Genomic DNA, 11,285 nt, shown 5'->3' with positions numbered 1-11,285 from the left:
CCTAGGCTGGGCCCCCTTTTGCCTGGTGGGGTAAGGACTAGAGGAGCTTCAACTGAGGGGCAGACTTCTGCCCATGTCATGCTCCTGTGGGGTTTCACAGGAAGAAGATCTCCCTCTGAGTTTTGGAAAAGAAGGTTGTTTATACAGATGCAAAAATGGCATAGGGCAGGATCAACATAGTAAAGGGGGCTCCTCATAAGGGGTCAGAGGAGGGGGATTGGCCACGGCACCCCACGCTCAGACGTTGAATTCCTGGTTGGAATCCTCACCCTGATTTGCCAGCAAGATCTTGCAAGCTTTGCTAGCACCACAAGGTTCAACACTATAGGTACATACCTCCACATTTGGTGGGAATGCTCCAAAATTCAACATTTATGGACATCAGTCTTACAATAAATCTGCAAAATAACAAAACAGGTAATAGAAGCAACCCTAGAACTGATCCTATTAAATATCTTCCAAGAGAACAATGCACACTCAAAATACAAAGAACTCATAAGACACTTTCCAATGATAAGTATTTTGGCACTGTTGGGTTGGCTTCAATGTTCATGAGTTTGGGAATAGACAATGATACCCCTTTTTGAGGAGTGAGGTTATTAACCCTCTACTACTATCCAAACCAGGTTGCTCAACCATTGCTACTGTGTCCTTTCTTCTGGCAAATCAAGATAATAAGGTGACAGCAAAAACTGCAATTTTTTTAGCAGGGGCAATTGGAATAAGATCTTTTATTTCATTATTGATGTATAACTCCAGAACCTATTTTTTATACTTAAGTATTTATCCCTGTCTTCAGTATATTCCATTTTATTTTATTGATATGGCTAGTGGCTGATGCAAATAAAGAGTCTTCTGATTCTACCATACTCTTTATCAATGAGCTTATTTGAAAACAAGGTAGAGAAAAATAACTAATGAGGATTGTGACCATATTGTGTGGGCTGAATGGAAAGCCAGTAGTCCTGTTTCAAACTAATTAAGGATGAACAGTGAGAACAAGAACAAATTCCCACACAGCATGTCCTCAGGTGATTATGCTGAGAGGTCCTACACAACATTTTAATAATACAGCTCTCATTCATATATTTCAAGGATTTGATTTCTAGGTAATACCAAAGCAAGTATAAAATGAGCAGCTCTATCTACGCATCTTGATTTGGAAGTCTTTAGAAATGACATCTATCATCTTCACAGGTAAAGTTACTTGGGCTATGTTGACTTACCGGGATAAAATCTCAGTTATACAGAATTTATTTTCATTTTCTGTTCACAAAAGTTGTATGGCTGGCAGACCTTGCTACATGTTGTCTCCTGAATGTTTCCTGTGACTGTTAAGAGACCAACAGATAAAGCAGATCTCCATAAATGTGGACTGAAACGAATTAGCCAGGCAGTATTTTCATGAGGCTTTGCAGCCAAATTTTCAAACTCAGCTCAGATAAAACATTTAAGTTTCAAGTTTAAGAGACCTGTCATATTAGTTGGGCATTGAGGCCAGTGGGTTAATGCAATATCTCTGCTTTCTTTCTGCGAAAGGGAAGGGATAGTTTGGTTGGTAGAGCATGAGATTCTTAATCTGAGGGTTGTTGGTTCAAGCCATATTGCAGGGGATTGGAGTAGATGATCATTGTGATCCCATCCAACTCCAAAATTCTCTGGTTCTATGTATTTGCAGCTTAAACACTGCAGGCACGTTCCTTTTTTATTCGCCACAGCAGCCTAACAAATGAATGGGAAGACACCCTTTCAGTAGGAAGAATAGCACAATTCTTCCCAGCTTTAAATTTCTGTTTACTCAAGTGGCAGAGATGATGACATTAAAGTAAAAAGAATGAGAAAAAAGAAACATGAAACTACATGGAAGCCTAATATTTGATGGATTTAGGAAGGCTAGATGGACCTGTCCCTTTGCTGTAGTAGCGTGCTACAAGGGCTGATTAAGGATGTTCTAAAAGATCAACTTTTTGTGAACAAAACATATGGGTCATGTGGAGAAACTTGTGACACTAGTCAGAATTAGACATAGGGGAATCTATCAATTTCAGTTTCTCTTAGTGCCTCATTTTTCCAGTCACTAATTCTGTTTTCCCCATTTCCAAAGCAGTTTGCAAAGTTTTATTTTTTAAAAAAAATATATGTGGGGAAATACATATCAATTTTTGATGGTATTTTGCCAAATCAAGAAAAAATATAGAAACCAAACACTTCCATTTATCATTCTAAGCTGCTTGGGGAAAGTGGGTACTATGTTTGCAAAAATCATCCACTCCTGTCAAAAAATATAGCCATTAAAAAAAAATCCTAGTTAGTGAATGGGCAGAATGAATTAGGCTAAGACAGTGCCATTCAGTGCCACCCTTTTCTAACCATTCTGTCTGTGCAAGCATTAGAGCTTCTCAGATGAAATGACCACCCCCTCTTTCCTCTGTGTACTATTCTGCAGGTTACCCTTGAGTCAATTACTGGGGTGTTGGGGGAAGGAGAGGGCCGAAAGCCCTGTTGTAAAAGTGTAAGTCTGTGTCTTCCTCTGACAAGGCTGGTGAGGTGAATCCTGCCTTTAATTTCTAATCTCAAATGGCATCTCGGAGAAAAGCAGGTGAGTTTGCAGTGGGAAAGTGGGGAGCAGAGATAGGGTTCAACACCCCCTCTTGCCTTTCATTTGAAATTTCTCCCACCCCAGCTGTTTTGTGTCAGCCTTTGGCACAACCTGCATTTTTAGGTCATAAGTCTGTCCTGTACTGACTTGCAGTTGCATAACATTGAAACCTCAGCTCGGAGTTTGCAATATTATGCACATGTATTTGGGCTTAAAATCTACTGATGTCAGAGTAGCTAATGCCTCAGTAAAACAAGATAACATGATAACATGGGATTGCATCTTTCCATCTTCCTTTAAAATATGGGAAAACTCTGCCCATGCAGAGTTTATTTTTTTATTATTATTTTATTAATTATGATGAGAGGTCCTATAATGTGAACAGTGGAAATAAGGAATGAGTGACAAACCTACATTTGTGCTAAGTCAAAATATTATCTTCTACAGAAAATAGCATATGATAAAATAAAGATGAGTACCAGTGCATCACATCTGAGGTTGCCAATATGAATGGCACATTGTGTATTATGAGTGAAATGACCATAGCTTCCATTGGTTTGGTTCAGAAATAAACTAGACACACACACACACAAAGAAATGGGGGAAAGGAGACTGAACATTTATGTGCCAATCTGTTCTTTGCTCCCTGACCCTTAATTGGTAACAAGAACTGTCCCGGTCATTTGCTGTTAGTAGGCTGTGGAGAAGAATCCGAACATCCACAGAGGACCCTTGAGACAAGAGCAAGTGAAGAATTCCTGGTTGCTCACCTCTTCTGTGAGGTAAGAATTTTGAGTTCCTAAAGCTTATTTCTGGGGTGAACTGGCCAGGGTGGGAGCGGATTAAACAGTTCCTTGTTATCCCTCCACTTAAATATGTAGCCTCAAAAACAGCCTTTGATTAAATGAGAGAGGGAGGGAGAAGAGAATATCACTTTACATGTTGCTATGTGTTACACCTAGAGAAAAGGTTAAGCAGCTCCATGTCACCCTAGTCATAAGCATGTGGCCTCATAAAACTACTGCTGTTTGGAACAAAATGTTAAAGATGATTTGCTACTCTGTGTCATATCGAGTATGGAAGTAATTCTCTTTCATCATTGTTCTCAAATGAGAGCACACCTTTCTTAAATGGAAGAGGGAAACTTCACAATTACTGAGTTTGGGATTCACAGATAATCGGAATATACACTTTCTCCTATAGCAAGCTGATTTACATGTCATGACAGAACATTCAGAAGAACCTAGCACTTAATTCCTCCCATTGCGCTTCAAGTCATGGAACATGATATTTTAAAAGATTGTCACGGTTTCTGATCCCTTCTGCAATTTTCATGCAAGTCATCACTTGATTGTGCATTAATTAGCCCCAATGCTGGTAAAGATAGTCATAACTAGGGGTAGATGAGAATTTGGTTTGGATTTTAATGAGAAACCACCAGTTTGCACTTTTCAAACCAATATGATAACCCAAATATTTCAACCAAACCTACACTTCTCTGAATTTTGTGATGCAGTTCTCCCAGCTAATAATATTTTTTAAAAATGCATATATTGCAGAAAGGGTGCACAAAAATGAATACATTACTGGAAATAACGCAGAGAACTGAATTAGGTGAAATCACTTGCCAATATGTATATATTAATTGAAACTTCATGCAAAAATGTGTTTATTGAAAGAAATTCACACTAAAATGCTGACACATTTTCATGAGAATTTTTAATAATAAATAAATAAAATTACTTGCTTTTTATTTCCTTTTTGCTTTTCCTCCTAGGGAAACTATGGGATTAATGATGGAGTACACAAATCAAACCATGGTGACTGAATTCATCTTCGTAGGCTTTATGGAATATCCAGAGCTGTGGGCCCTTCTCTTCCTTCTGTTCCTCTTGATCTACATTGTCACAGTGTCAGGGAATATTGGCATCATCATACTAGCCACCCTTGATGCAAACCTGCACACTCCCATGTACTTTTTCCTTAGCAACCTTTCCTTGGTTGACGTTGGCTATTCCAGTACCATCGCTCCCAGGTTGCTAATGACCTTTCTGGAGAGCAATAATGCTATTGCATTCACAGAGTGTACCGTGCAATTTTTCTTTTTCTGTCTGTTTGTCACAGTTGAAGCTTGCCTTCTAGCTATTATGGCTTATGATCGCTTCACTGCCATTTGCAACCCATTACTCTATTTTGTTGCCATGTCTAAAAAGCTCTGCATAGTCTTAGTAACAGGTGCATATATTTGTGGCTTTGTGAATTCAGCTGTTCAGGCTTCGTTGATATTTAGCCTTTCTTTCTGCAGCTCAAATGTTATCAATCATTTCTTTTGTGACATCCCTCCCATCCTGAAACTTTCCTGTTCAAGCACAGCAGTGGCTAACACTGTGCATTTCATCTTTTCTACTGCAATAGTCACAACCACTTTGTTGATTATCCTCATCTCCTATATCTACATTATTTTTGCCATCCTGCGGATTCGCTCTGCTCAGGGCAGACTCAAAGCTTTTTCCACCTGTGCCTCCCACCTCACGTCTGTCACAATCTTCTATGGGACCATTATCTTTATGTATCTGAGGCCCAATTCCAGTGTCTCAATGGATGAAGATAAAATTGTTTCAGTGTTCTATACTCTTGTGATCCCCATGCTAAATCCATTGATCTACAGTCTGAGAAATAAAGATGTGAAAGATGCTTTCATAAGGATGAGAGGGAAGATTTCATTAAGATCTCATTAAATTAATTCAGTTATTCTTCAAGATGAGTTTGAGTTTCCAAGAAAGTGTGTATTTGTTCTATTTGTGTGTGTGTGTGTGTCCTGGTGTGTTGCTTTTTTTGACCATTCCACACTTAATAGTCAGTAGGTGGCATTAACAGTACATAGCATGGTTGGCTAGCACCTGTCTGTCTTGGGAGACAATGGATGAGTTTGTCCTCACGGGTGAAGTCAAAACGTTGGAGAGTTACATTGGGCGGCTGGACATTGGGGAAGCCTTGATATTGGGTAGAGGGCAGCTTGTAGCCTCTGTCTGCCCCTCCTTGGTTAAGGGTATTTTGTTAAAGGGATCGGGGGAGGGGAGTGGCGTATGACTGATGCCCAGACAGGGACCAGGGTCATATCACACCTCTAACAGGGACCTGCCAGGGGGATCCGCTATTTGATGTAGGTCATAGGCCCACTGCCCATGGTGGTCTACCATTAGATGCATTCCCAGCAGATGGGCTGGAGTGATTTAAACTGGCTTCACCCAATGTTTATGGTCTTTCCTCCTTTGGTCACTACTGTGGATACATGAGCTGTCTCCAGGAATTAGCTGGAATCTCCTTTCTTGTAACTTAAATCCATTGGTTTGGGTCCTAGCCCCCACAGAAGGAGAAAACAATCTTGCTTCATATTCCACATGGCAGCTCTTTAGATATTTGAAGCTGACTATTGTATCACCTCTCAGTCTTCTCTTTTTCAGGTTAAACACACCCAGCTCCCTTAACCATTCCTCATAAGGCTTGGTTTCCAGACCTTTTATCACCTTGGTTGCCCTCCTCTGTACACGTTCTGGGGATCACGTAGAACCCCCAAAAGTGGCATGTCTGGGAATTTCCAGAGGTATGGCAACCCTGCTATTAACTCATGTTCAGCTTGTCGTTTACTGAGACCCTTATATCCTTTAAACATGTACTGTACTTACTGGTAAGCCAGGTGCCACCCATCTTATATTGATGCAGCTGCTTCTTCCTGCCTAAATATAGAACTTAACATTTCTCAATATTGGAATACATTTTGTAAGTTTTGATTCAGTCTGTTCAGGTCAGATTGAAACAACAACAACAATTTATTATTTATACCCCACCCATCTGGCTCAGTTTCCCCAGCCACTGATGTGGGTGGAGAATTTCCTTTGCTAAAATTCTTCCCACCCTCCATTCTTCCCAGTCTCAGTGGAGGATTTTGAATAATCTATTACATGCAGCTTGCATTTTTCAGCTTGGAACTCAAGCTGCAATATCATTCTGCTAGTGGTGTGCTGTGTGTGATACACTCCAAAGGATACACATCACTGACAGTAGAGCTTGTGCAGGAGTTTTTAACCGTTCAAAAACATGCACTATCTAGTCAGAGACTTCTAAGTAAACTTAGCAGTAATGGGAATAAGTGGGGACAGTTCCTCTAGGGAAAAGTAAATGACCGAAGCGGAGGAAGCTTAGAGTAGGAATAAACAGACCATTCTCACAATGACGGGATGCAAGAAGTGGGTCACACAAGGAGCTATGCTAAGACTGGTTCTTTTGAATTTGTTTATAAAATACCTGATGTTATCTGAGCAGGGTGGTAACATGATGAGACTGTAATGTCATCCATGCTGTCAGTGGCAAAGAAACACAATTCTGTGCATTGACTGTGCTCTACTTCAGAGGCTTTCAATATGTGTCTCATATCCAGAAGAATGATTGGTTGGGATGCAAGACAGGGCCTTTTAAACTTCAGATTAGCAGCTAATCCATTTTATTCTACTGTGTTTTAGTCTGGGTTGCCTAGTTTTTATACTAATTTTTTTGGTCCCTCTGTTGGTTTTAACTGATTACTAAAATTGAGTGCTAACCATGATTTTAGTAGTTTGAACTGTTTTCATTGTCTTTTAACAATTTTATGATTCTCTGCAAACCATGATGGCTTTGATTTATATTTCAAAAGTGAAGTATAAATTTTTGAATAAATGAAAGAAGTATATTTAAAAATAATCATTAAAAGAAGGTAACATTGAGCAGGAAATAAAGCACTCCCTCCCAGCTCAAGCATTCCACCATTTATATCTGTGAGTATTGTGATGGTGATCTGATGGCCAAACCAATCAAATCCTCCAGAGGGAAAACCCCTCTAAGTGCAAAAATTAACTACAAACACCAGGCAAAGCCTGAAACCCATAAGGGAAGCCAACCCCTGCCTGTGGGAAGTGGAGATGTGGCAGTAGTACTACCTGCCCACTTTACCTGGCCAAACCCTGAAGGCAAATAAGCAGGTTTCCCCTGCGTGAATCCAGCCCAGGGTCCTAGAGCTCCAAGCAGATGAGGCAAGTTGGTCTCATAGGTGTTCCCTATCCAGCTCCAGGGCCCCAGAGTCCCAAGATTCAGCTTCAGGGACATCCCCTCACCCCAAAAGGTGCCTAAGGAGATCACCTAGGTTAAAGCTGCCAAGGAGTGTGGTGGAGTGTGGTGGAGTCTCCTTCTTTGGAGGTCTTTAAGCAGAGGCTTGACAACCATATGTCAGGAGTGCTCTGATGGTGTTTCCTACTTGGCAGGGGGTTGGACTCGATGGCCCTTGTGGTCTATTCCAACTCTATGATTCTATGATTCTAAGATCCTTCCTACACATAACCATCCAAAGTGACTGAATCAACATATTTATATGCCACAAGAGCGGAGGGCAACCTATAGACTTCAGGAGCAAGGCTTCAGCACCTCCCAAATGCAATGCGTCAGGAAGATTTGGTGCATGGCAAAGCAGGACAGAGTCTCAAACCCACATTCCCATCACATTCACCTCCCAGAATCTCTCAGTGACATCTATGCTGGCTTGGTCATGACCACAGAATGGAAAACGACAGGATCCCTAAAGACATGCTGCAAAGGGAGCTGGCTTCTGGCACCAGGCCAATTGGCAGACCAACTCTGTGTTGTGAAAGATGTCTGTAAACAGGACGGGAAGGCTGACAACATTAACCCTGTTGTGTGGGAACCCCTTGCAGGTGGCCATAGTACCTGGAGACAGTCAGGCTGTGTATTCACAGCAGTGACGAGAGGAGGAAGGACGGCTGGATGGAGTGCAGAAAGAAGGAACGCCATGGTGCATCTTTAGCAGCAAAACCAGATGCCTTCATCTGCCCCAGAAGCAGCAAAACATGCCTCGCCTGTATCAGTCTCTACAACCAAAGCAGGTGCTGTAAATCTCCAGCACTTTGACTTCACCCATGAAGGCACACTCATCCATTGTTTCTCAGTGCCAACAGAAGACAGCCAATCATGCGGTGGAATACTAATGCCACCTACTGACTACTCAGAGAGGAATAGGCAAAAAAAAAAAAAAGCAACCCACTAGGACAGTGGTGGCAAACCTATGGCACGCATGCCAGAGTGGGCACATGGAGGCCTCTCTGTGGGAACGTGCGCCATCGCCCCAGCAGTGCCATTCTAGGTGTACATCTGCCCCCCATGCCATTGTGGGGTGGAAATGCTCCCTAGAGCACTCTCTGCCCGCAGCAGCCTTGGGGGAAGTAGCGTTCCCACCAAGCAGCTAGTTTCTGTCCGCGCTGCTACCCCCACACCACTGTGGGTGTGAAACTGTTTGTGTAGGAAAATGAAAAGGTGCACATGTTGGTTGCTGCGTCAATGTTTTTTGTTGATTGCTCCCTGCCGTTGAGCATTGAGACTATCAGTTGGTTCTGCTTCTTTTCTGCGTGTGAGTGTTTTTCTGCAACCTCCCCCCCCCAAAAAAAGCTTCAGCAACTCAACAACTCTTAGCAATCCTCCCCCAAAAAGCTCAACAACTCTGGGGGCATGGTATACACAAAAAATTGCAGTATATTCATTTGTTTATCCCGTAAGTGCCATTTTGATACGTGGGTTTTTGGTTGCAGTTTGGGCACTCAGTCTCTAAAAGGTTTGCCACCTCTGCAGTAGGACAATTACACACACACATACAAATGAAACAAATACACATTTTATTTCTTGGTTAATATCTATTGGAAACTGAAACTCATCTTGAAAAGGAAATGTATTCATTTAATGAAATCTTCCCTCTCATCCTGATGAAAGCATCCTTCACATCTTTATTTCTCAGACTGTAAATCAATGGATTTAGCATCGGGATCACAAGAGTATAGAACACTGAAACAATTTTATCTTCATCCGTTGAGACACTGGAATTCGGCCTCATATACATAAAGATGATGGTCCCATAGAAGATTGTGACAGACGTGAGGTGGGAGGCACAGGTGGAAAAAGCTTTGTGTCTGCCCTGAGCAGAGCGAATCCGCAGGATGGCAAAAATAATGTAGATATAGGAGATGAGGATAATCAACAAAGTGGTCACAACTATCACAGTACATAAGATGAAATGCACAGTGTTAGCCACTTCTGTGCTTGAACATGAAAGTTTCAGGATGGGAGGGATGTCACAAAAGAAATGATTGATAACATTTGAGCTGCAGAAAGAAAGGCTAAATATCAACGGAGCCTGAACAGCTGAATTCACAAATCCACAAATATATGCACCTGTTACTAAGACTATACAGAGCTTTTTAGACATGGCAGCACAATAAAGTAATGGGTTGCAAATGGCAGTGAAGCGATCATAAGCCATAATAGCTAGAAGGAAAGTTTCAACTGTAGCAAACATACAGAAAAAGAAGAATTGCACGGTACACTCTGAGAACGGAATAGTGCTCTCCTTTTGTAGGAAGGTCATCAGCAATCTAGGAGCGATAGTAGTGGAATAGCCAACGTCAACCAAGGATAAGTTGCTGAGGAAAAAGTACATTGGGGTATGAAGGTTTGCATCAAGAGCGGCTAGGATGATGATGCCAAGATTTCCTGAGACTGTGACAATGTAGATCAAGATAGATGCCAGGAAGAGAATGGTCCACAACTCTGGATGGTCCATGAAGCCCAGAAGGATGAATTCAGTCACAATGCTGTGATTCGTGTATTCCATGATTTACCCCAAAGTTTCCCTAGGAGGAAGAAAATGAAATTGTGAAACAAGTACTGTATATATTTTTAATCCTCATGAAAATTTCCTAGCAGTTTAGTGCAAATTTCTTCTAACAAGCACATTTTTCTATGCCGTTTAACTAATATGAATTTTTTTGATGTGATTTTCCCTAATGTAATCCAGTTTTGAAGGTAATTTTCACCAATATATGCATTTTTGTACCATTTTAGAAGGTGGCATAATAAAATACAGGGAAGTCCACATTTCTAAGCATAGCTGAATTTTGGTTTGCATATTGGTTCAAGAAGTACAAATTAAGTCATTTCCACTAAAATGCAAACAAAATTCAATTTAACCTCCATCGCTAGTGGACCTCAAAAATCCACTCAAAAATCTGGGACCGATTCTTCCTATCACCTCCCATGACCTTAAGCCCAGTGGCAGAATTCGGTATCACCTTCCTGGCAGGCAAAAGTTCTTGAGGAGGGCAGGCTAATGAAAGGCATGGTCTAGTGAGGAAGTTTTAGCTTGGAAGCAGTGGCGTAGCGTGGGGGGTGCAGGGGGGCCCGGCCGCAACATCTGAAGGGGCGCGCTCGCACTCGCAGCTCTCTGCCCCTACCTGGCTCACTCACTCTCTCTCACTGCAGTGCTGGCTGTGCGAATCCGATCCGAGCCGCTGGGTCGCCGCCCACTGTGGAGGGGGTGGGTGCCAGGCGTGCGGTGCGGAGAGCGAGCGAGCGAGGGACTATCTGGGGGAGGGACAGTGCAGCGGCCGCCCAGCGCAGCGCTGAGCGTGGGAGAGAACCACACCAGACCAGACCAGGCAGCAGCAAGAAGAAGCTGGGAGCGGCGGCAGGTTAGGGGTTAGGGCAGGGGTCTGCAACCCGTGGCTCCGGAGCCGCATGTGGCTCTTTTACACCTTTGCCGCGGCTCCGGGGTGGATACTAGCGAGGGGAGGGGGCGCATTGTGCGCCCCGACAC

General features: G+C 42.4%; 2 protein-coding genes across 3 annotated transcripts; one reads left to right on the top strand and one right to left on the bottom strand.

Annotated features, from left to right (window-relative positions):
• Window positions 1-1,097: 1,097 nt before the first annotated feature.
• LOC310713677 (olfactory receptor 5AR1-like) lies at window positions 1,098-5,337 on the top strand (the record flags this gene model as incomplete). Of its 2 annotated transcripts, none has more annotated exons than XM_083518114.1 (3): window positions 1,098-1,197; window positions 3,293-3,381; window positions 4,377-5,337. In XM_083518114.1, exon 3 carries the CDS (start codon window positions 4,384-4,386, stop codon window positions 5,335-5,337), a length of 954 nt encoding a protein of 317 aa, XP_083374240.1. In that variant the 5' UTR covers window positions 1,098-1,197; window positions 3,293-3,381; window positions 4,377-4,383. The 2 variants fall into 2 exon arrangements, with proteins under 2 accessions (XP_083374240.1, XP_083374241.1); XM_083518115.1 differs by lacking the exon at window positions 1,098-1,197 and adding an exon at window positions 2,561-2,599 and having other exon boundaries at window positions 3,296-3,381.
• Window positions 5,338-9,347: 4,010 nt separating this feature from the next.
• Window positions 9,348-10,304, bottom strand: LOC310689353 (olfactory receptor 5AR1-like; the record flags this gene model as incomplete). The annotated part of the gene is made up of 1 exon (XM_083466974.1): window positions 9,348-10,304. One exon carries the CDS (start codon window positions 10,302-10,304, stop codon window positions 9,348-9,350), a length of 957 nt encoding a protein of 318 aa, XP_083323100.1.
• Between the last annotated feature and the right edge of the window lie 981 nt (window positions 10,305-11,285).

The sequence above is a fragment of the Podarcis liolepis genome (genome assembly GCF_965112155.1).
Source record: "Podarcis liolepis genome assembly, chromosome: 1".
NCBI lineage: Eukaryota > Metazoa > Chordata > Lepidosauria > Squamata > Lacertidae > Podarcis > Podarcis liolepis.
The sequence above is the reverse complement of the archived record's forward strand: the minus strand, read 5'-3'. Positions and strand labels throughout refer to the sequence as shown.